General features: G+C 45.6%; 1 protein-coding gene across 4 annotated transcripts in view; it reads left to right on the plus strand.

Annotated features, from left to right (window-relative positions):
* The window catches only part of LOC128076201 (fibronectin type-III domain-containing protein 3a-like), a 38,747-nt gene extending 15,604 nt beyond the window's left edge, over positions 1-23,143 (plus strand). For all 4 annotated transcript variants that reach the window (XM_052673598.1, XM_052673596.1, XM_052673597.1 and 1 more), the window contains 24 exons: positions 651-726; positions 1,472-1,548; positions 5,570-5,804; positions 6,710-6,982; positions 8,396-8,451; positions 9,587-9,741; positions 10,006-10,065; positions 10,686-10,824; positions 11,688-11,741; positions 12,419-12,540; positions 12,620-12,794; positions 13,576-13,662; positions 13,875-14,013; positions 14,366-14,434; positions 14,670-14,788; positions 14,886-14,991; positions 15,574-15,749; positions 17,015-17,128; positions 17,452-17,601; positions 17,895-18,175; positions 18,748-18,960; positions 19,566-19,732; positions 19,956-20,077; positions 20,628-23,143. In XM_052673598.1, the coding sequence (XP_052529558.1) occupies positions 651-726; positions 1,472-1,548; positions 5,570-5,804; positions 6,710-6,982; positions 8,396-8,451; positions 9,587-9,741; positions 10,006-10,065; positions 10,686-10,824; positions 11,688-11,741; positions 12,419-12,540; positions 12,620-12,794; positions 13,576-13,662; positions 13,875-14,013; positions 14,366-14,434; positions 14,670-14,788; positions 14,886-14,991; positions 15,574-15,749; positions 17,015-17,128; positions 17,452-17,601; positions 17,895-18,175; positions 18,748-18,960; positions 19,566-19,732; positions 19,956-20,077; positions 20,628-20,945 (3,483 nt within the window). In that variant the 3' untranslated portion in view covers positions 20,946-23,143. The remainder of the gene's footprint in view (positions 1-650; positions 727-1,471; positions 1,549-5,569; positions 5,805-6,709; positions 6,983-8,395; positions 8,452-9,586; positions 9,742-10,005; positions 10,066-10,685; positions 10,825-11,687; positions 11,742-12,418; positions 12,541-12,619; positions 12,795-13,575; positions 13,663-13,874; positions 14,014-14,365; positions 14,435-14,669; positions 14,789-14,885; positions 14,992-15,573; positions 15,750-17,014; positions 17,129-17,451; positions 17,602-17,894; positions 18,176-18,747; positions 18,961-19,565; positions 19,733-19,955; positions 20,078-20,627) is intronic.
* The last annotated feature ends 1,904 nt before the right edge of the window (positions 23,144-25,047 follow it).

Consider the following 25,047-nt stretch of genomic DNA (forward strand, 5'->3'; position numbering starts at 1 on the left):
CTTTGTGCTCTGGCAAATCCCCAGCCTATTATTGTCTGTTTGGTATGTTGTTTAACAAACCAATAAGAAACATTGCATCACTTTCTCTACTACTAGAAACGTAGCAGACTTAAAGCTACACGTTTGCTGATGTACTGAAGTGACAGACTTTGTTACAGTTCAGTGTCCCAGTTACACCTTTTTGAGCGGTGCTGTCTGACCTCTTGTTGGAATGCAGTAAGTATTGCTGAGTGGCTGCCTGACTGCTCCAGATGCTGTGCTCATGTCCAGAAGCAGCTTACCTACCCAGAGCAGAATTGTTCCCTGTCCTGTGAACTCCCTGGGATGGGGTCTGTGTTCAGTTATGCTTCCACATCCCATGTTATGAGTTAAAAAAGATGCATATGGCAGAATGCAGAAGCTGCAGAGTTGGCATTAGCCAGCATTTAACAGGCTGTTCCTTTGGGTCTTGTTTTACACACACTGCTTAAATATAACAGGTCTGTGCAAACTTCCTGTTCTGAGCAATGGAGAATACTTCTCAGGAATGCATAACATTACATGAAGTAAGATATGCGTGTAAAGATTAAGTAACCTTTAAAATAAATAAAAGGTAAATAAGTAAAAAGCTAACTAACTACTTTATTTTGTTGTTGTTGTTTCTTTAACAGGTTATTCTTGTGCAGGTGAACCCGGGAGAAACATTTACAATTACAACTGAAGATGGACACATTCAGTGTATTCAAGGTAAGGGAAAGACTGGAGTGCTAAATCAAATAACAAAATATCATAAATATCATAAAATTACTGCAGTTTGTTTCTGTTACATCAGACGTGTTTTTATGTGCTCTGCAATGCAATAAACCAGACTTCTTCAGTTTGTACTTAAAGCACAAACAGGACGGCGCTGGGAAACTGGCAGGCGTCCCTGCAGCCCTGCATGCTTTGCTGATAGCTTCTAGGAGGTCAGCATCTGAGCTGCTCTTCCAGTGGTCCTCAAGCATCCATCTTCTCAGCTTCACAGCACATGAACTTGTGAGATTTAGTCCCATCTAAACAACTTTAATGGGTGCTGTGTGACCTTGCTGCAGTGCAAGGCAGAGGCATTAGCAGTGTGTTAGTACTGAGGGAAGAGTCACTGCCCTCTGTGTGGTTACAAACCACTGTTTGGCTTGTGGGAAGGTGACCGAGCTGCAAATCTGCTGCTGGTTCAAAATATCTCCTGTAAGTCAAGTTGAATTCATCAGTACTTCCATTGTAAAAATATCTCAGATGATACACAAAAATGTCTGTTCTGCTTCCATCACATCCCAGAGGGGAGTGCAATCTTAAATAATATAAAATATTATAAAAAATAATACACGTTTATTTTTTATAAATGTTGGTAGACTGTTTATCGGCAGCACTGTGATGATGTTGGTGCTCATCACTCTTGAAAACTGGTGTCCCAGAGCCATCCCTGTTTGTGAAGTGGCTCCTCTTTCCTTCCCAGGTCCAGCCCATGTTCCTATGATGTCACCAAACGGTTCTATGCCACCGATTTTTGTGCCTCCCGGTTACGTATCTCAGGTAAACGTTAATTTATGCTTGTGTTGAAGTGTGTTTGTGGCTGCTGAACAGGGAAGATAGCGATTGGTTTATCTGCAACAACTGGTAACAGCATTTCTCATTTTTTCCACTGAACTTACTGACTTTGCTGCAGGCTCTCTCACACTGTCTGTTTGCTTGGTAAAACTGGAGCCAGTTCTCATGGCTCTTATTTATTTCTTCAATAGTGAGGTGACCAAAAGAGGTTCCTTTTTGCGAGACAATGAATGACTGAATTGGCCATTGAGTTCCACTAACACGATGCACATCCTGATTTTCCTTCAGCCCTGTTTATAGGGTGAAAGTAAGTGCTTAGGGCATACCTACATGGACTGCAGACCACAGAGTACCGGAGGGCTGATAGGTGTAATGGAGCTGTGTTAGAACAGCCTCTGGGAGCACGGCTGCTGGCAGCAGGTGAACTCATCTCCACTCTGGGTATGAGACTCGAGTTTCTTACCTTGAGGTTATATTGACCACAGATCTTTACCAAGCTCTTTCATCTCTCAGGTCTTCTTTTTTTTCCAACACTGCATTAGTTATTTCTTTTTAACATTTTCTCGTAATTCAGATTTTTCTATCGTAGCATAACTCTGTTCATCTCCCAGCTCTGATCTGCTTAGCATTCAGCAAAAGACTCTACTGTTGTAGCAGAAGTGTGAGCAGGAGTGTTAATGCTGGTGACACGTGCCTAGGAAAACAGCAGGGCTCTGGGCTTCTCTCCTGCCTTAATTTTTCCATTCCCACTGATTTTCCACTCTGCTGCGCTGTTAAGTCGTGGCAGATCAGAGCAGTGTGTGGTACTTGAACTCCTATCAGGCATACTCGAAGTTCAGTTTCATTTACTTTTGAATTAATGCATTTTTAAAGGAAAGTAATGAGAAACTTTTTTTTCCCCAATGGGCTAAGCTGGATTTCTTGGTTTCTGGTAATGCTCAGAACCTGGAGTTTTCCAAGTAGGACTCAGAGCCACGTAGCCACATGTATAAAAACTCATCAACGTATGAGACTTGAACTTGCTGTTCTCAGAACTGTCTGAAGGAACCCAGAAGTATTTATGCTGCTTTCTTCCAAAGTGCAATGAAGAGATTCAGTAATGCTTAGTGGAGAATTAGCAGCTTCAAACTGTAAAATCGTATGAAAATCGTACTGTAGCAGTGTATCCCTTCTGCCAGAACATAGACTTGCTTGGTTACTGTATGCGTAGAGTAACTCACAGCCTCTGCTATGAGCATTGGTTTGCATGTGTGAATGCATGTGTTACAGTGCTGCGTAGAGTCACGTAGGTGAAGTGGGGTGTTCGGTTCCATTGATAAATCAGAAAGCCCCCCATGTTGCTTCCAGAACAAACCACATTCAGTGTCACACAGACCTGGTCTTAAGTGACCCCACCACATCCTCATCTCCAAATTGGAGGGAAGTGGATTTGAGGGGTGGACGACCCGATGGATGAGCAATTGGTTGAAAGGCCGCAGACAGAGTGTGGTGGTCAATGGCTCTGTGTCCAGATGGAGGCCGGTAACAAGTGGTGTCCCCCAAGGGTCTGTCTTGGGACCGGTGCTCTTTAACATCTTTATTAATGACATCGATGAGGGAATTGAGTGCACCCTCAGCAAGTTTGCTGACGACACCAAGCTGAGTGGTGCGGTTGATAGGGTGGAAGGAAGGGATGCCATTCAGAGGGACCTCGACAGGCTGGAGGGCTGGGCTCGGGTGAACCTAATGAGGTTCAATAGGGCAAAGTGTAAGGTTTTGCATTTGGGCCGGAAGAACCCCAGGCACCCGTACAGGCTGGGAGGAGTGGGCCTTGAGAGCAGCTCGGCAGAGAAGGACCTGGGGGTCCTGATGGACGAGAGACTGAACATGAGGCAGCAGTGCGCTCTGGCAGCTCGAAAGGCAAATGGGATCCTGGGCTCCATCAGGAGAGGGGTGGTCAGCAGGGAAAGGGAGGTGATCGTCCCTCTCTACTCGGCTCTTGTGAGGCCCCATCTGGAGTCCTGTGTCCAGGTGTGGAGCCCTCAGTACAAGAAAGACAGAGAGATCTTGGAAAGGGTCCAGAGGAGGGCGACTGAGATGAGCAGGGGTCTGGAGCACCTCCCCTATGAGGACAGGCTGAGGGAGCTGGGCTTGTTCAGCCTGGAGAAGAGAAGCTGCGGGGTGACCTCAGTGCAGCCTATCAATACCTGAAGGGAACCTACAGCCAGGAGGGGAGTAAACTCTTCAGAAGGGCTGACAACAGCAGGACTAGGGGAAATGGATCCAAGTTGAGGGAGGGAAGATTTAGGTTGGATGTTAGGGGGAAGTTCTTCACAAGGAGAGTGGTTAGGGCCTGGAACGGGCTGCCCAGGGAGGTTGTGGATGCCCCGTCCTTGGACGTGTTCAAGGCCAGGTTGGACGGGGTCCTGGGCAACCTGATCTGAATGTGGATGTTTGGTGGCCCTGCTGGGCAGGGGGGTTGGAACTGCATGATCCTTGAGGTCCCTTCCAACCCGGGTGATTCTGTGATTCTGTGATTCTGTGACCTCGTACCATTTTTTTCTTCTTTGTGAGGTCTGTTAAGAATTCCTGGTAGCATAGCTGGCTCCGAGGTCATCGTGCAGCTGAACTCTCATAGCAGTTTGGGACTGGACACATCCTATTTCCCTTCTGCAGAATGCTTGTGCTTCGTTTGCTCTATCTTTTGCTGAAGAGCTTTTCAAAATGTACTTTTGGCATGAGCAGTATTTCAACATCCGTAATGCCTTCTTTGCCAACTAGGAAATGCTGGAGTGATTTCTTACAGCCAAACCAAACATGCTTTAAGAGAGGATCTCGAAGGAACTAACAGGATAAAGAATATGGTCTGCTTTGAGGAAAGTGCTTTTTATAAATGCCCGAAAATATAAGTTTTGTATGTTTTAGTAACAGAGTGCAATCTAGAAGATTTGAACTTATCTAAGAGCAGGTTTTATTTTATACAATTTACTTTACAGATTGCATAGAAAAGGGTTTGCATCTCTGGTTTGTTTGCCAGCCTGCAGCTGGAGTGCCTCCCCACAGCCTCAGCCCAGAGCTGCCCTGGGTCCCACCACTACATCAGTGCTACAGCACTGAAGGCCCTTCCCACCCACAGATGTGAGCCGTGCTTGTGATGCAGCTCGCAGGAGAAGGAAGCATAAAGCTGCAGACCAATTTTAAACCAATTTAAGAAAAATGCCCCGTTTTCCTGCCAAGATGATTAATTTGAAAGCGTCCATTTGCCCTAAAAATCAAGCATTTTTCTAGTAGTGATTTTTTTTTTTTTTTTTTTTCCAATTGCATCATTTCTTTGAGCGAAGGGAGAACAGAAGACAATTCATATACTGTCTACCTTTAAACATGATTGAATGCAGTCTAGCTGATCCGGCACGTTGCCATTGCAGGACATGCTCACAGCGTGTGCGCACCTGTCCTACGCATGCAATCTCTTCTCTGTGCGTTGGAGCACCAGCACCTTTTGATCCCAGGGCTGAGCCGTGCAGGCAGCTTCCCTGTCTGAACTCCGTGAGCCCATGGCTGACATGAGCTGTCCTGACGTCTGAGCTGGGTTGGATCGCAGCACGAGGCAGCAGAGCTGGCGTGCAGTGCTGTGTGCTTGCTGCAGGCTGTGGATGTGTGTGCAGCCATGCTCTGGGGATGGCACGGCGTGCACGTGGCTCATGCTGTCAGATTGGATCTGGTCTAATGCAGGCTGCAGGGGGCGCTGCACCCTGGTCAGTCCACACCGCTTGGTTTTCTTCAAGAAAGTGTAAATAATTTCATAGATTTTAGGTTGCTTAACGCCTCAGTGTGTGAGGCTCAGCTTCTTAAATCTGGCAGCCTGAAACTCCGGTTCCTTCTAATAACGCGTGCTGGATTTCCGCTGGGATCCACTTCTGCTTGTATACCCCTGACTGTGAGATTGCTGGGTGCAGACGTAGGCAGGGAGATTCCTTATTAAAGCTTGTATCTGTACTGACTTTCCATTTCTTATGTTGCTTGACAGGTGGTGGAAGAAAATGGGGTTCGCAAAGTGGTGGTGTTGCCACACTCGGCTGAATTCCATCCTTCCATGCATCCTCCGCCTCATCCTCCCCCCCACGTGCCCCATTACATGCATCATCACCACGCTCTGCTCCCCCACCCCCCTCACCCTGTGTACCCCCCTGTTCCCGGGACAGGAGAGCTGCCGCCGCAGTTCATCCACCAGCATCCACCGCCACACGTTTTCCAGGAGCAAGGTGAGCGTGCAGGCAGTGCTGAAACACACGAGGAGTCTTTCTGCTCAGTGTGTGGGCTGGGGCACCTGAGTTCTGCTGGTAGCTCCTTCTCGTGTTTCCAGCCTCCCTGAAACCCGTAGCCCAGCCTGTGGCACTCTGCGTGTGCAAAGTATCAGCATGTAAAGCTGAAACTTCTGTTTGTAAGGCTTTACTGCGAAAGCAATAGCTTTGAAATGTTATGATGCTGCATGTGTTTTTAAATGGGTCTTTATTTTTGCTGCTGTTTATGCCCCGGTGATTGCTTCTGCCTTCCTCTAAAGTTGTGCTCTCAAAAGCTGCTGTGTTTGGTTGCAGCCTTGGCACACAGCTTTTGAAAACGCATTTAATGTTAATATGTGAATGTATTTTTTGCTAGACAGAATCCAGATGGGACTGCAAAGAAAATAAAAAGTAATGACACATGCATCAAAAATCGCAGTCACCCATGTTGGAGATTGAAATGCAAGTCTGCTCTATATTTAATAGCTGACTGAAGCAGTATTTCATGGGAGGAACCCTGCTGACCTGAGAGCCTATAAGCTGCTTCTGAGAACTGGCATTTAATGCAGGAAGAAATCAGACTGCGGAAGATCATTCTCTTTCTGTCAAGTTTAAATCATTAATTAAGCTGTTTCAGCTAATGTCTAGCACAAAATAGAAGCTATTTTCAGCTATTTACTTCAGCTACATTTTAAAAAGTTAGCTTGGGTCCAGTGCTTGTTTACACTTCTTTAAAAATATGAATATGTTTCAGGGGAAAGGGAGCGAGTTTAAGGCCTAATCCCAAGCAACCAACAGAAGGTGGTTTTCTGAATTAAATCAGAAAAAAGCAACAGCAAATGTGAAGTGAATTTGGGATCAAAAGCAGTGTTTCCTTTGCTTTCTAGAACCTCGTTCTCATGGAAGGACAAACTTCATTCAGCGAGATGAAAGGAGTCTCAAAATGCAAGAACACCTGAAGAAAAGACTAAAAGACAGACAAGCGAGCGGTCACACCAACAATAAGCTTAACAGTCCTCCATCTTCACCACATAAAGTTAATAATTCTTCCAGTGCAGCAGTTCAGAACGGAAATGGAAAGGGACAGCAAGGGACAGGAGGGCCGCTAAAGCAGAAGCAGATAGGAAAAACAAAGGGCAGTCCAGATGCAGAGCTGGGAGGTAGGTTGAGTCCAAAAGGTTGACAGAGAACCAACGCTGTACATCTTTGGTCACTAGAAGCTGCTGTGCCTGCGCTGCAAAGTGGTTTCTGCAAAAAATTGGGTTTGTAAGTTTTCTCCAGTTGTGTGGGGTTGAAGGAAGCCTGATGTAGCTTTTCTGTGATTGGATTTTCAGTCGTTCATTTATTTATTTGTGGTCCTGTAGAAATAGTAGTTGTATCGACTTTGATCGTTTGAGGTTTTACCAAATGAGATGTTGAGGAAGATTTAAGTCTGAGCCTCTCGTGGCTCTTCTTCCTTTCCTGACCTGGGACTCTGCTCGGTGTTCCAAGTGAGGATGAATTGTTGTACTCACATAAGTGACTTCTGGTGTCATTCTTTCCTAACTTTTTGGATAAACAGGAGTTACGTGAGACTCAAAGAAATAGGATGGTTTGAGCAACTGGCTTCACAGCTTGCTGTTTGATCAGCTGCAGTTTCAGTGCAGCACATTATTTTGCTGAAATGAATGTTTGAGCTTTTTAATAGCTCATGGCTATTTACTTGCATGTATTAAATGCCTTGTGGCAGTGTCCTTTGTGCTGGTTTGGAGCAATGTCACCGCCGTGCACCTGGATTCTTATCAAGGTTCTGTAAATTAATTGCATCTCTTCAGTGCTGTGTGTGTATCTTAAAGGAAATGATCTTTTTAGGCAGCAAGGGACAGTCCTCATCTGCGTCACTGCTGGACTGAGCTCTTTGCATAGGGAAATTAAACAAATACCTGACTGACTGGGGAAGTAAACAGAGGTGGAAGTTCTTATCCAGCTTGTTTCAGGGACTGAAGAGATAGCTGATTAGAGTTGGTCTTACTGCAAACTTACTTTCAGAAAAGAAAAAAAAAAACACTCAAGAAATGTTTGAGAAAAATATCCAGAGTTGTTTAATGTGGACAATTTTCAAGTCAGGATTCATTCTGCAGCTGTAAACCTTTTGATACCCATGGGTAGTGCCAGTATGCAATTTTGATCATCAGGCTTCTTTCAGATATACCCAGAGCAGGTGGCTTACAGTGGAAATTCAGGGACCGGCACATATGATAGCAAGATAAGATCTTGCTGTCATCTTTGAACACCTTTTGTTTTTGGAGGAATGTTTTCGTGTTATCAAAGAAAACCCGCTTCTGCTCAGATTGGGAAAATATACCCTTTGTGCAGGATGGACTAAAAGGGTTTTTGTAACGCTGTTAGTTTTGGATAGTTCGTGTTTCTAACCGTCACGCAGCCAAAACAAACAGGAGAAGCTAACTTTGCACAATAAGTGCTATTGTTAAGCTCTTAATGAAAAGCACTCCATCTTGTGGTGGCATTTCTGTAACAGACTGGTTTTTACTCTGGGGGTTTTTCTGTAATCTGTTTTGTATTTGAAATTTCAGAATCTGACACGGAATGCAAGAAGTACGATACTCACTTGAGCATTGGCAAGCCAGTAGTAAGTATTACCTTTAAAATACCATCATTTTCTGGGCACGTGCTTGGTGTTAAATAACACAGCTTTCTCATCGATCCCCTTTTCTATCATTGTTAATTTCTGTAGTAGAGAAAACGGATTTTACTTGCCAGGGTTTATGTCTGGGAAAAGGCAGTGGTGACATAGAAACCTGCTTTTACTGAAGCAGTCTGAGTGACTCCACTTCCCAGCCTGTAAGGCAGGGCTGTACCCACTGCTGCAGTCGTGTGTGAGAGGACTTGAGTGCCTGGAGAGCAGAGACCTGCTAACGCAGTGATCACCTGTTAGCTCTTTGAAGTGGCCTTCATTTAGCGAGGAGGGTGTCAGGTACTGGGAATGGAAGCTACAGAAACAGCTCTTCTTTTTATGCTGAGGAATTGGAGCAGATATTTGAGTGTTTACAGCCTGCTCAAGATACTGGAATCTGCTAACGTGAATTTGAATATCTTGAGGCTAAAACTGCACTGATTTGTGGTCCCAGGCACATTCAGTGAACTAGAACATAGAACCTTGTGCTATTGATAACATTAAGCATGGGTTGTGTTTTTTCTGCTCTAGCTGTCCAGCTGTTCTTTCCTACAGTTGTTTTTTCACTGATGCCTCTGACATCTGTACTTAATGTCCTCAGAAGGCTGTATTGAATTTTGTCAGAGACATTTTGCATAGACAGAGGATGTTTAGTCTTGAGCACTTAAAATCAGAGCCTCTTGCTGTCGCCCTGGTTATTGGTTGAATGTTAAGTGGTGAAGTTGCAATGCCTTTAGAAAGTGAGGCGGTCTGACTGTGCCTAGACACAGACCTGGTGCCAGTGCTGAAGATTCCAGATCTGAAAATTTGCTCTGAATGAGTGATGCAAACAGTGCAGGTGAAATACACCTCCTCTTCATACCCCGAGATGGTGTAGTGTGCCTATAAGCAAGGGAGATCCTTTAACGTGGTTTCAGAAGTGAAAACAAAGTAATGTTAAATTCAAACAATGACTTGATATTTCCACTACAAAGGTAAAGAATTCCTCCCGTGAGGAACTTCAAGGGCAAACTAGCAACACCGTGTTATTGACTAACATACCTTTTATTACAGAAAGCAAACTTACTTGCATTATTTATGCTTTTAATAGGTTTCTGATATACAAGCAAGATCAGCCGTTCTGTCCTGGAATCTCCCAGTTAGTTCACAGAATGGAGAGAGCCATAGTCATAGTCCAGCAGCATTTACATTTGAAGTAGCAATATCCAACAGTGGTAAAAATGGAAAATTTAAATCTGTCTATGTGTAAGTTTAGTTTCTTCCTTTAAGCACAATACTGATGTTTAAAACCATTAACCGAGCAGCAATCTCTTTATCAGGAGCTGTTTGTTGACTTGCAGACCTACCTACTTCACATGCAATAAAGTTTAAGTAATTTCAGTATGACTTACATGGACAATGGAAAACTTGAAAGTTAAATGTGCACTACTTGGTTTTGCTTTTCAATAAGCTTTTATCCCTGCCAGTATAAGGAGGAGCTGTAACTTCTCTTCTTTTCCCTTTTTATAGTGGGGAGGAATTAACAATTACCCTTCCTGATCTCAGACCAGCAACCGATTACCATGCCAGGTATGTTGCTGTTAATGCTGTTGTTTATGTGCTAATTGTAAAGTCGTCATGGCTTCATCATAGGGTGTGGTTGCAGAAAACTTGAGGAATACTGTGTGTGAAGCATCACAGCTGTGGACGTTACGGTGGTTGCTTTCCACTTCTTTCCTAACTCCCTAAAAATGTCGCCTCTCTTTCTCCAGCATTCTGCTGTCTCCTCTCCCCTCTTGTTTCTCCATCATATAAACATCAGGTTATCTTCTGGCCAGAGGCATTCAAGGCCAGGCTGGATGTGGCTCTGGGCAGCCTGGTCTGCTGGTTGGTGACCCTGCACACAGCAGGGGATTGGAACTGGATGAGCACTGTGGGCCTTTTCAACCCAGGCCATTCTAGGATTTTAGAATTCTTTTGGATACTGGTGTCTGTGCTGTGAACGTCAGTTACTGAAACCTGGATTGAGATCATGAAATGAGGTTTTGTTTCTTCATTCCTGAGCAATGCTTTGGAATCAGTGATCTGCAGTATCAAAAGGCTCTGGTCCTGCTGCTGTTAAGACAGCTTACAATTTCTCAAGCTGATAAATCTTTCCTTAAATTCTGAGGTGCCAGTGTGATAACATAATTTGTTGTCCTTTTGTTTAGAGTTTCAGCAACCAGCAGTTCCATAAAGGAATCTGTTTCAGAATTAGTGAGTTTCACTACGGAAAGTTGCGAGCCAGATTGTCCAGCTGCACCGAAGCTAATTAACAGAACCAAAAACAGCCTGAGTTTGCAGTGGAAGGTAAGCAGAAAGCAGTCTGATGGATTCATACACAGCATGCTTATGTTAGCTTTGCCTGTAATGTAGTGTTTGTTTTAGATGTTAGCTTCTAAGTTGCTCAGTTAAGGCTGGTGGCTGAAATCACGGTCGCTTCTTCCTGCTTCTTTTGTTGCCTGCTTACTTCTTCCCTCGTGCTGAAGCCACGTGCGGTTGGAAGCAGCACTCTCTGAAATATGGGCTGTTTGGTGGGAAAGTTCTCTTCTGAAATGGCACTGTAAGGAAGGAGACAGAGCACTTATGTTGTTAAGTGGGGTTTCTGGATGATAAGGTTGTAATTCCATAATTCTGCATTACTTGTACCAGCTCGTAGTGAGTTTCTGTCTCCAGTTTGTACGTTACCCTTTGAATCTGACTTTTGAATACATGCAGTACAATCTGAAGATCCAGTCGCTGTGTTTTATTGTCGTTCCATGTTTTTCTAACAGCTATGTTTACACCCGGAAAAAATGATTAATAGATGAATAATATCAGTTAAATTATCTGTGTAATCTGCACTTAGGAAGTTCCTAATTTGTATTTCCTCGAAAGCACGATTAGTTCAAAATACTGATGCAGCAGTTCAAAGAGCCACCATGAGCGAGGGATGGGATGAGCTGCTGGCTTTTACACAGAGCACGTGCCCAGAGCTGCAGGGGATCCCAAGTGTTTGTGGAAGAAGAGAGCTGTTTTGTGTGCTTACTGCAGACTTTTCCAGCTCTTTTCATTTTAAAAGGCAGTTGGAATTTATAAATATACTTGATTGCTCAATTGCTGTCTTAATATGCAAAAGATGCAAATGTTCAACCGCTTGGTTTTAACTTTTTTCACTGTTTCTTTATTTTCAGTCTTCAAATGACAACGGTTCCAAAATAACTAATTTTCTTTTAGAATGGGATGAGGTAAGCCCTTTTCTAGTGGAAAAAATACCCAACAATGCAATGACCGATTATACTTTAAAAATACTTTTCTGCTTTGGTTCATCCACTATTTTCAGTGCAGCTGCCTGGGCAGTCTTAAACTCAGTTAAAGATCTTGAATGCCATTGTTAGCAGTGAGGCATTGGAGCAGACTGTGTTCAGGTCCTCTGAGAGCCGTGCTCAGTGTCCTCGTGTGGTCCTTGTCAGTCAGAGCAGCATTAATTCCTGGCCTTTGTTGATCAAGTGTTTGGCTTCTCCCTTCAGCAGCTGTCACAAATACTGCTCCGGTCTGAACTTCTTACAGAAGTACATCCCAAAGCAGTAAAAACTTCACATTTGTGGTTTATTTTCCGTTGCAGTGATGTATTACCATTTTGTCACAACTGCAGCACCAAAAAATCATCTCATCTCAGTCAGGTGTGATTCTGGCACCTGGAGTGCTCAGGATTGCTCAGCGTGGAGTGGGTGACTGCAGCTTTCTAATTCTTTGGACTTACTGGTTTTTGTTTTTTTAATCTAGTTTTTATTAAATCAGTGCAGTTGTTATATTTACAGTTTTTATTAAATTAGGAAAAGTTAGAGGATGAGAAAATGACCTTAGCAGGGAGTGCACAGTCTCAGTGCAAGAAGTTGCTCAGGTCCTTCTCGCTTTTTTAAAGGGGAAGAACGGGCCCTTCAAAGAATGCTACTACGGGCACCTGAAGCAGTATAAGCTCACCAAACTCTCTCCTTCCACAAGATACTCTCTTAGACTGGCTGCTAAGAACGATATTGGAATGAGGTAAGGGCAGCAGCTCGTGCCATCATTCATTTCCTCACCGGCTCATCGTCGTTAACATCCCAAAAACCCATTTCTGCAGTGGGTTTAGCGAGACGGTGACGTACTGCACAGCAGGGATGGTGCCCCCAGCCCCGCCGGCCCCGCTGCTCGTTGAAGCTGGAGTGACCTGGCTGGCCCTGCGGTGGAGCCCCCCCAGCGGAGTGTCCTCAGAGGAGTCCCTCACTTACACGTTGGACGTGGAGGAGGAAGGTTCCGTAAGTGCGCCTTTCTTTCACATCTGCGAAAGCTCGATGCGCGGTTGGGCACGAATGAACATTTCAAGCAGTATTTGACTTCCAAATTGGCAAGCGCTGCACGCGTTTATGAAACAAAGATGGAGTTCCAGCTACAACAACGTCAACAACGAAAAACAATCTGTCTGTTAGAAAAATGTCTGCTCCAGTAAGCTTGCTCAACCATCTTTACCCAAAAAGAGGCAGGACAGTCTTCATCTTTCGTAATTTGAATAAAGGGAGAATCCACTGGGGTGCAGCCCTATGGATCTCTCACATTTCTGGGGTGCACGGCCCCCCTGTTACTCCTGTACCCCAACGCTACTGAGCCCTTTCCCCACTGGCCAAGGTATTGAGGTTCACATTTCCCCATCCCCCTGTGGTTCGCCCCTTTGTTTCCTTTGTTGGCACATACTTTGTACTCGGGATTCAGAGTTTGTCCTTTTGTCCATCTGGAACTGGCTGGCACTCTTCATTCTGCCCAACAAACAAGGTGCACACAAGGTGCTAAGCCAGCATCTCCTGCCATGTACTTTCAAGATGAGTTTGTTTAACCAGATCCTTGACTGAAACTACTCTTCTCAGCTTTTTCTTGTATCTTGTTTTGTAGGGACGCGCTATCCTTCCTTTGTTCCTCCCAAATTTTGTTTTGCAAGGACGTTATCCTTGTCTTTCCTCCACTGTCTGATCACTTCTTCATTTTATCATGGAAAATTAGTGACTTTTTAGTGACTTTTTTGTTCTTGTTTTTCCTTCTTTGTAGGGTTATGGTTTCCAGCCACAGTACAACGGAGACGAGCTCTCATGCACTTTAAGAAATCTTAGAAGGAGTACATCCTATAAGTTTAGGGTTTGTACTATGTTTTGTTGCTAATTTAATTATGGCCGTATGCATTTCTGGGATTTTAGCATTTTCTTATAGCTGAGACCCTTTCAATGGAGATTAGAGAAATTTAGCTGCAATTGTTGTCAGTTTTGCACGGAAGAGTTTTGTAAATCATCAGTAACCCATCATTAAACCCATCTTTCCAGTCACTTCCATGTTCTGTTTGTTCGAAACAGCTCTTTGCCTACAACAGCGAAGGAAAAAGCAGCCCAAGCGAGGTAGTGGAGCACAGCACCAACCCTGACAAACCTGGGCCTCCAAGTAAACCAGCTGCAAAGGGGAAGATCCATTCCCACAGCGTGAAAGTAGCATGGGGTAGGTTTGTCAGCTCTGTGTTGGAGTTGTTCTCTGCACTGTGTGTGCAGCCACCTGGTGATGCAGGTTAAAACGCAGAGACAAACCTGTAGGCTGAACACCTGTCTCTGCAGGGAATGGCATGGCAGGAGAAATGCACAGTGCTCCTCTTCCTCGTGATTAATAACAGAAAAAAACATCCTTCTGTAAAATGTGCTGTGACTATATGTATGTGCACAGTTTTCTTTTTGAGTTGCTTTTTTTACTTGAATTAATTCTACAGATTAAAATGTTATCTGAAGACAGTTGATGACAAAGCAAAGCATTGTCTTTACATCTTAGGAAGTCATTTTAAGGTGATGTTTTCTTTCAGAACCGCCCAAAGATAATGGAGGATCAGACATTGTTAAGTACTTTTTGGAGATCTCAGAAGCAGTCATTGGTAAGCAGGTGTCATTAAGTACTGTTTGAGCTTGTGTACTAACCTGTGGTTCGCCACTGTCGCTGGAGGGATTGCTGTTCTTTTCTCACACGTGTTTTTGTTCTTTGTCTGATTCGTCCCTCAAACTGAGTGTTGTGCTTTATCTTCATTAACTGGACAGGAATTGTCAGGGTTGGTTTTTGCAAAAGCTTTGCAGTATATAGGATATGTTTGGGGTTTTTTTTTTTTGCTGCAGGGAGTAAATGGGACACCATCTACAGCGGTCCGCAGAGAGAGCATGTGTGTGATCATCTCAAGCCTGGTACTTCGTACAGAATGAGAGTTCATTGTGTCAGCAGAGGTGGGGAGAGCCAGGTGAGAGCAAGGAGAACAAATTTGCTTCAGAAAGCCGTGTTGGTCTGTTTCACTGCAATGTTTGCTTCCACTCTGAAATGCTGTGTGTTACTGCCAGGCTTCTGATGTTCTGACTGTTACGACATCAGCTGTTCCCCCTGGGCCCTGTCCTGCTCCGTGCCTGGCAGGCAAGGCGAAGCCCAAGGAGATCGCATTGCAGTGGGGTAAGCTCCTGAAAAATGTCTGAACTTCTAAAATACTTAGATATCTATGTAAATAAAATAAGGGTTTAATATCAAAGGAATATCAGTAATGTTGCCCATGGTGATACTTTAATTAAAAAAAAAAAAAAGCTTGCAAACCAGCTGTGACCTTCATGTCTGCAGTGATGTGGAGTGGTTTAAATGAGTGTCTTCCATTGAGGAGAGCTCTCTGGCTGCCTTGTTACTGATGCATTCATTATTATTATTGGCAAGTTAAGAACCAACCCTCCTTTTATTTATTTTTATTTATTACTTTTATCTCAGTAAAGGAGATAAGTGAGCAGCAATGAAGATAGACTGTTTTTTGAAGGACGTTTATGAAAGAACCTGATAAAGGCTATCTTAAACTAATATACCAGTTCCTGTGGGGGAAGAAAAACCTGATGTTGCTCTGCTCAGCTGCAGTGAACACCTGCACCCTGACTTCTAGCATGCATCTAGCTTGACTTGTAGCTTGAGAAGGCTTGAGAGGTAGAAACTAGTTAGAAGAGAAAGAGTGCTTAGTGAAATCAATAGAAAAACAAATCCCTTCTTATTTTGCAGGCCCACCACCTGTAGATGGAGGATCTGACATAACAGAATACGTTCTGGAGATGGCAAACTCGGAGCAGGAGGAGCGCAGACAGGTGTACCAGGGTGCTGCACCCGAGTGCACTGTGAGCAACCTGCTCCCTGGCAGGGCGTACTGCTTCTGGCTGCGGGCAGCAAACAGGGTCGGGGTAAGTGCCCTGTGAGCAGGGCTGGGTCTTACAGGAAGGATGGCAAATGGGATCCTGGGCTCCATCAGGAGAGGGGTGGTCAGCAGGGACAGGGAGGTGATCGTCCCTCTCTACTCGGCTCTTGTGAGGCCCCATCTGGAGTCCTGTGTCCAGGTGTGGAGCCCTCAGTACAAGAAAGACAGAGAGATTTTGGAAAGGGTCCAGAGGAGGGCGACTGAGATGAGCAGGGGGCTGGAGCACCTCCCCTATGAGGACAGGCTGAGGGAGTTGGGCTTGTTCAGCCTGGAGAAGAGAAGGCTGCGGGGTGACCTCATTGCAGCCTATCAATACCTGAAGGGAACCTACAGCCAGGAGGGGAGTAAACTCTTCAGAAGGGCTGACAACAGCAGGACGAGGGGAAATGGATCCAAGTTGAGGGAGGGAAGATTTAGGTTGGATGTTAGGGGGAAGTTCTTCACAAGGAGAGCGGTTAGGGCCTGGAACGGGCTGCCCAGGGAGGTTGTGGATGCCCCGTCCTTGGCCGTGTTCAAGGCCAGGTTGGACGGGGTCCTGGGCAACCTGATCTGAATGTGGATGTTTGGTGGCCCTGCTGGGCAGGGGGGTTGGAACTGCATGATCCTTGAGGTCCCTTCCAACCCGGGTGATTCTGTGATTCTGTGATTCTGTGATGGTGGTGGTGCTCTCTGGTTCAGAGCCTGATGGTAACCTGTAGCTTGTATTCTGTCGTATTTTCATGAGAAGAGCAGAATTTCTCATGTGTGTATATATATATTAGGGGAAAAAAAAGAGTAAACTCTACGTTTCTGGCAGTTGATAATCGCTTGGTGTTTGTGCCTGAGGAAACTGCACCGTGTTTTATGTGTGGACTTTACAGATTGGTGCAGTGGGAACAGCATTGTGCAGAGAGGGTGTGTTCAAACAATGCAAGGTTTGAATGAGGTTAGGGTAAATGTCAGTTGTGTAAAAGCCTTTCTGAAACACTACCCAGCTGCTTCTGGAAGAGAGATTCTGACCGTGGGGAAAGGAGGAGTGACACAACTGCAGGAGTGGGAGGTAGTGGGAGGGTTACAGGTGCCTGCAGGCACAGAGCCAGCTTCTAAACCGCTTGAAAGGAATAGAAAACACTGCTCTGAAAATGAGCATGGAAATCTTCTATTTGCTTCCTTACTGTTAGAAATGATTTGTTTTCTTCAGCTCACACACTTGCCTGTCAGTTTGTGCTCGACTCTGTTGCTATTCTCATGAAGCTGTACTTTTTTTTGCAGTTTGGTCCTCACTCAGACAAAGCAGAAATCTCTACTGCTCCAGGCCCCCCTGATCAGTGCTGCAAACCTGCAATCACCTGTAAAAATGCAACCTGTGTTGCAGTTTCCTGGGAGGTAGGTGCTAATGGGTGTTCAGTAAGGCAGAAATTATTGTGTGGCTCTTAGAATCATGCTGGCATACAGGTGGCACGGAAATGGAAGAAGTGACAAGTGTATGTGTGCAGTATTTTGGACATCTCTGTGTAGAGGCATATGTTATTTTTGTAGACTTGGTGCACTGTACTAGCAGTAGCAAAGTGCCAGAGTGTCGTATCTGAGAAGACAGTTCTCTCAAACTCAGCTTTTCAACCCCATTGCTTGTTTTGATGTCTTTGTTCAGTGTAGTGAGAGACCATACTTGTATGGTGAACATGTTATTTGTTGCTTGAAACCTGCAGAGTCCTGCGTGCAATGGTGCAGAAATCAGTGAATACAGACTGGAGTGGGGACAGGTGGAAGGATCGATGCATGTCATTTACACAGGCCCTTGCCAGAGCTATGAAGTGAAGGGTCTCACGCCTGCAACCACGTATTACTGTCGTGTACAGGTACAAAAAGCCTTTCTATGTTAGCAACCAAATGAGCAAGGAGATACAGGTGGAAGAAAAACCTCAGTTCTGGATCAGTGCAATTATTAAAGCTCTCCTCCCCCCCAGCCCCTCCTAACTACACGTGTCTAAAAATAAGATGTTGCATTAGACACCAGGTGTTTTGTCGTGTTTGCACTTTGGGCAGTTCCCCTTGCTCTTCCATGTTTGTGATGGCGTGCAGAAGGAAGCACAGTAAATGTACTGAGTGGAAAGGTGTGGATTCAGTTAACAATGCATGGTGTCCCTTCCAGGCTGTGAACGTGGCTGGGGTTGGGCTGTTTGGAGAGGCTGGAGTGGTGACGACCCCTGCGTCGGTGCCTGCGGCCGTGGCCATGCTGCAGCTGCTGGAGGAAGACCAAATGGAAGTTTCTCTTCCTTTATCAACGTGCCTTGCAATTCAATGGGAAGAGCCGTGTTGTCATGGGGCAGAGATCACTGGATATAATATAGAATATGGGGAAAAGCAGCTTGTAACTGTGGGAAGGAATACAAGCCACGTTCTTGAGAATCTGCTGCCTGATACTCTCTACAGGTAATAATCACCAGCTTGCTTTCGAAGCTGCATCTGTAGCAGCTTTCATTCACCAGCTTTGAGGGCAGTTTTTTTAAACTCTGTAGCAGTGTCACTCAGCTTAGAGTATCTGCTTGGTTCACTCTGCAACAAATCAAATCATCATACCAAGACTTTAAGCCTTGACGTTGAGCAGGAAGGTTGCTGCACTAAGACTGTTGCTCGGTCTCAAAGCCAAGGCTTTGCTCTAGGCTTCTTTTAATTCCTGATTGCTTATTTGGTATGATTGGCACCTCACCAAAAGACAGTGTGTGTGTGCAGAGGGGCAGAGCCCCTCTCTTGGCTGAACATCACCTTGGAGAAGCTGGGTGCTTGTTCACAGTGCAAACCTGAACAGTGCTGAGAAATGCAGAAGTTTTATTAGGCTGAAATTGCAACAATTTTTGCTTGTTTTGAACTAGATTATTTTTAGCTTCTAACTGCATTTTAATCCCTTTATTGTTTGTAGTTGTGTTCTTTGCAGATGTTAATTCTGATTACCTAGCATTTGTCAGGGCCCAAAAATAACCATATGGCTGCTCTTGTGTTTCTAGGGTGAGAATACAGGCCATAAACAGCTTTGGAGTTGGTCCTTTCAGTCATTCCATTAAAGCCAAAACGAAACCACTACCTCCTGACCCTCCTCACCTTGAATGTGTGGTCTTCAGCTACCAGAGCCTTAAACTTAAATGGGGTGAAGGTCCTAGCAGAGCTTTAATTACCAACCCTACACAGTTCAACTTACAGATGGAGGACAGGTTTGGCAGGTAAGAGAAGTGGAACACTGAGGATATTCTTGTTGCGTTAAAACTTTGTGTCAGGTTTGTTAAGGCCTTTTAACTGTTCTCACCTATGTTTGCACCAGTGAGTTGGTTGGACCTCCCAAATGTTCCTGCTTTATTTGAATTTTGGCATCCCATCTTTTAACTGTAGAAGTGCTGCAAACAGCTGCTGTGCTGGAGGTGCTTGTAAAAAGTGAATCCTTCTTACTGCTCAGATAACAACACATCACTGTCTGATACCTTGTCAGTTTTTGTATTTCTTGAAGATCCTGAAATGAAGTCCAGTTTGCACACAGCTGTTCTTGACTTGCAGCTACAAACAAACCCAGCATACACAGGTGTGGTTCTCTCTGTTGAAACCCAGAGTCTGGCCGTGTATTTTCTGTGGGGTGCTGCAGCTCAGTGCCCTGCCAGGTTAATGAACGCCTGGGGAATAGAAATGAAGTCTGGAAGCAGCATGGATGCTGCACAGCACGTGTGTGTGATGCTGGGGCACAAGGAGCGCACTGTCAGTGTTTTTGTGCTGATGGCACACGTTCCCATTAGTGATCCCTGAGTGCTTCTGACTTGTGTCGTGCTTTTTCTTCCAGGTTTGTTACAGTTTACAGTGGTCCGTGTCACACGTACAAAGTGCAGCGGCTCAGTGAATCCACCACCTACTATTTCAAGATCCAGGCCTACAACGATGCTGGAGAGGGAGAGTTTTCTGACGTTTACGCTTTCACTACGACCAAGTCTCCCCCTGCTTCTCTTAAAGGTGAGCGTTAGAGACCTCAGTGAGCCATGGATGTGGTAGGGTGGATGCTAAAAAACCACTTTCCCAGTAAAATGGAACACGTGCAAACTAAAGGATTATTTTAAGCAAGGAAGCTATGAATATGAATGACTGTCACTGGTGATTTTGGCTTCTTCCTTCCAGTGGAAGAGGCAAGAATGTACAGACCGTTTTCTAATCTACCAACAAATTGCTTCTATTCTAGCACCCAAAGCAAATCAGCTGGAAGAAAACACTTATGAAATCACATGGGAACCTTTACAGCCGATGAAAGGAGATTCCATTGTTTACATCCTCCAGCTTGCTGCTGGGAGAGAGTTTGATCAGGTACCTTCTGTCTCACAAAATGAACTCGAAGCTTTTTACCTATAAAAAGAATTGCCAATGTTTTCCTCTTGAATTGTTTGGGTTTTTTTTACGAATCTGATAACATTCTAAATTCTTAAGTTATTCCAAAGCACATCCTGCTTTGCTCAGCTCATTGAGAGCAGTAGGTCTCCAAGTAGCAGCAGGAATGTTGGAATGTTTCATAGCAGTTGTTTGCTGTGAGTCGCACTGCATGGAAGGAGCATCATTACAGATGTGTGTCCCGGCAGGAAGGGTGGGCAGGCTTTTTGGAGTGCTGTTCTCAAGCCTAACACAGGTTGCACAACTCTGTGTTTTCTTCAGCTTGTTGTTTTCATCAGCAGGCACATTCCTGCTGCTTCTGCTCTTCCTTTCAAGTCGAAGCACTTATGCGGAAACGATCTGTTAAGCAAACACAGTATTTCAGATCTGTGCTGACACTTTGCTGGTGGTGTCAGAGCAAATGGCTGCAAAGGCAGTTTGTAAGACGAGTCCTGTTTAGATTGGTTCTCTTTCTTCTTGTGCTGCCCAGGTATACAAGGGACCAGAGACTTCCTTCCGTCTCACAGGCCTGCAGACAAACTGTGAGTACCGGATCCGAGTCTGCGCTGGCCGTCAGTCGCAGGACGCTGCTGGATCCCAAGAACTGTATGGACCTTACAGCCCCACTGCAGTGTTCTCATCTCAGAAGCAGGAGCTGGAGCCGCAGTGTGCCGCCGTGCCCACGGAGCTGGCAGACAGCAGGAAGACGTTGCACGAGGAGCGCTTCATCGCCATCGTTCTTCTCTGCGGCTTCGCAGTGGTCGCCATTTTGTTTGCTGTCGTCATTCAGTACTTTGTGATCAAGTAGACGGGATCCTACTCAGTGCTCAGCTCTTTGTACAGAAGCTCTTTCGGGTATTTATGGTTAGTTCTAATTGAAATCCTAGCTGGTGATGTGTGGATATGCGCGTGTCCGCCCTGCTGCTGGCTGACAGCGAGGCTGGGTCGGCAGATCCCTTCCAAATACCGAATTTCTTGTAGAAAGGGTGATCCTTCGTCCTCTGTAATCAGGGTTAGCTGTTAGAAAACAGCACAAACTGCCTTACTGTGCACACCGGTGTGTGTGTGCACGCTCTGCTCTCTCTGAATTCACACGAGGCCCCTTGGGCAGTCAGAGAAGGGCGGCGTTAGTAGAACAAGTCCTTTCCAAGTACAGCTAGAGCAGGGCAGCCCGTCAGCAGTGTGTAACCAGGCGTCGCAGTTTGGTAGACGTGACATACAGCAGCACAGATGCTTAAGCTTAGAGCAGTACTGCATTGCAGAACATTACTAGTGCATACCACATTTAATATACTGTAGAAGGAAAGCAGAATATTGACTTAGTGATATTACTACTTTACAGTTACTTTAATACGTTGGATTCAGTAATAATCATTTCGAGCGTTCAAAGTCGCGGGTGCCAGCGTTTGTAGGGTTTGAATCGAGGTGCTCAGACAGTGAGCAGGGCAGCTGCCTTGGGGTGTGTGGTGCAGGAAAGCCCCCCTGCTCTGCACGCTTGTGAACGCAGCGCTTCCTGCCGGTGGCGAGCAGCTGTTGGCCCAATCCACATTTCACTCTCAGTGCCTGAGAGAAAAGTAATTTCCTGTGCTTTGGATGAAATCCTCGCAGCTTCCAGAAGAGCACAGGTATTGTCTTTAAGGAGAAAGAGTGCATTTATGATAAATGTTACACTATTTGGCTCAAACTGAGCAAATGTTTTTTGTACTATTATTAACCTAAAAAATAAAACTTCAGACTGCTTTTGGATGCCCTTCTTACGTAACCCGAATGATCAAATTGTACGTGGAAGAACTCTTTTTAGCTAACCTTTGTACAACGTTTTAACCGACTTGCTATCCCGGTGGTAGCAGCTTCACATTCCGTTGTTTCCTAGGTGGGAATGTTCAGCCTGCTGTGAGCTTCTCTGAGACGTGTCCCGTTTGTCAGGGGGATTTCGGGTGGGCACTGTGCACTACATCTGCCCTTCTCGTTGCTTCTGCTTGCGAATGCCTGCAGGTGAATCTGACAGCTCTGTGCCAAAGGGTTTGAGAGCTGGAGCTCGCGAGTTCAGGAGGCGTTTCAGCATGGGTCTGCTAACAGTGTGGCATAGAAAGGTCGAGTGAGGGGTAGCACGCTGTACCCACCAGAACGAGGCACTTGTAGTGGAGTGCTGGATGTGCTGCAGGCTTAGGATTGCCAGTAATTACTCACTTTGAGGGTCTTTCTCCTATGGCAGTTGGTGAATAATGTTGCGTTGTAGTTCGAGGCATTGTGTTGTATTTCAGATGTGGAGAACCTAAATTATGACATAGTATCGCTTAATACTCGTAAAAGTAGATTTATGGTGCAATCTGAAATTAATCTTTTCAAAATGTACTCTTCATTTTGTACTCTATTTATTTTGATTAAAAGTCCTGGAAAAATGTATGTTTGAATGTATTGTTCTACTTGTAGCAGAACTTTAAGTTAATCATTTATTATATCATAGAAATCTCTCCCTCCGCTTTTGGAAAGAGTTTTATACAGATCTTAGTGTCTTTAGTTTGCAGAAGAGTTTACAGTCTGTCTCTGTTCCTCTTTATAGCTTACTTTTAGCAAATACGACTGCCTTCAGCAAATCTCTGTTGCCAAAGGGTTATTTCTTTTAACTCTTAGAACGAAGTTTGTAGAGGTTCATTCACAATACTATTTCTGATGGTTTTAAAAGGTAAATTAGGATGGCAAAGTAAATACTAACAAGGGACGACTCCCGAAAAAGGAAAAGTTCTTCTGTCATTGCCACGAAGTGCTCAGTGCTGGCAGATGCACCGGGGAGCCTCCCTCCGTGCAGATGGGCATCAGCTCTTATCCATTCCAGAACGAAAGCCCTCGTGGCATCAATGCGCCAGCTATCTTCCTTTCTCTGTATTGTAATTTTGAGGTATCTCTATGTTAAAGCCGCCATGCATTGTATTACTAAATTGTAACTATCAAATAGATAATATATTTAATACAGCCAATAAATAATACGAATGTATTCAGATTTGACCGCAGGGTCGCTGTGTGTTTCTTGTGGGCTTTGTCCTTATCTGGGAGCAGTCGCTTCTGAAGCCTGTGATTGAGGCTGAAGGGACGCAGCATGGTGCTCAGTATCACTGAACGGAGTTTATGCAGCTCTCCCTGGAAGAAAAGCTGAAGGTGGGTGTCCCAGGGGGCCACTGGGGAAGGAGTTGTGCCCTCCCCCTTCTGTCGCTGCTTTGTCTCACCAACGGTGCACAGTAACGCGTGGCTTTTTGTTCTGCCTTCAGGACTCGCAGTGACCGCCTTCGGGCTGCGGAGGCGCTGGATGCAGAACCTGGGCTCTGGGCTCCATGAGGTGACGCAGCCAGCGGCGCTCCGGTGACCCTGTGGCAGTAAGTCCTGTCCAGCAGATGAGTTCAGAACTTCGCAGTCCCTCGAGGGCTGAGCAGGGCATGGAGCAGAGCTGGTGCTGAGCAGCTGAGCAGTTGAGGACGGGCTGCACCTCGGCCCTTGGGAAGGGTAGAGCAGCAGCTCTGTGGCTTTGTAAGCAGATGGCTCTTCCAGAAGGCCGTTCCCACATCCGTCCCATAAGGGGAGCAGGGCTGACCACATTTGTGAGCGCAGTTCCTGAGGACAGCAGCTAAAGCTGCCTGAGTTTTTGTGGCTGTCTCCCACGCTGCCCGTTGTGCAGTGATCCATCCTTTCCTCCCTGTGTGCTGCTAGTGGTGCTGGACTAAATCACTTTGCTTTCCTCCTTACCCTGCAAAGAGTGCCTGCAGTCACAGATAGAACTGTTTTATCCTTTGATAGTAGAAAATTAACAAGCCCTTTTGGACCAGTTTCACAGTTTTCCATCATTCTGTGTTTATCTGGGGCCTTTCCCACTTGAGCTCTTCCCCAGCAGATGCCACGGGGTGATAAATCTCTAATGGCTGTATAAAGTTAGGATGGAAAAGCCTTTATTTGAACATCAATCTTCAGGATGAGGCAGCCTGACATTGAGCCCTGATTTATTTTCCACTTCAGAAAAGACCAGAGATTGAGAGCTGGAAGCACTGGGGTGGGGGAGGCGAAGGGAAATGGGGTCAGTGCCAGAGACAACAAGGGAAGCCTCCAGGGAGCGGTGGGTTAATGGCACTCAGCTCAGCATCTGAGATGCTGCTCTCACTGCTCAGCTTGCAGCAGGGTGAATCCTGCCACGCTCTTCAGGAATTCCTCCCTAACCCTGGGTGAAGTGACCAGGATGCCTGGTACGAAAGAAACCTCGTCCATCCTTGGAGCTTTGCTCTTGACAGCTCCTGTCTGAAAGAAGGTCCATTCTGCAGAGCCAAATAGTGTGGGATTTGGGCTTGAAAGGTCAGCACCGAACACAGTCGCTGCATTATGCTGACAGAGCTTTGCTTTTAACATTAGCAGGATTTCTGCTGTCATTTCCAAGAGGTTGAAGCACTGGCTGCTTTTTCAAGAGATCGAGGCGTCCCAGTGCCTCAGGACAAGACAAGCTGCCTATGTGTGAAGGCTGCGCTTTTTGGTGCGCCTTAAGCACTCCTCAAAATCCTTCAGAAATCTCAGCACCTGATGCTGTGCTGGTGAGGATTTGAACAGCAGAGCTGGGGTGGGCCGTGGCTGCACAGTGTCTAAGCTGGTAGCTCCCAGCCTGGGGAGTCACCTCTGATGGATGTCACTGGTTCAGGGGAGGCAATCGGAGGAGGCGGCGCTCGGCCTGGCCACGCTGTGACCCGATTTCCTGCTTTCTAACTCTGAAAGAAACCTCAGTGCCTGGGCAGAGATGAGAAGCAACTGCTCTGTTATTCGGGCAGCAGGCGGAGCGCTCACAGAGCTGAACACCGACATTCATAGCGTGGCCAGAGGACAGGAGCTGGGGAGGAAGCTTCTGAGGCCAAGCGGAGGGATGGAGCCTCTGGGTCCAA

Source organism: Tympanuchus pallidicinctus, unplaced genomic scaffold, assembly GCF_026119805.1.
Source record: "Tympanuchus pallidicinctus isolate F22 unplaced genomic scaffold, pur_lepc_1.0 scaffold13, whole genome shotgun sequence".
Taxonomy (NCBI): Eukaryota; Metazoa; Chordata; class Aves; order Galliformes; family Phasianidae; genus Tympanuchus; species Tympanuchus pallidicinctus.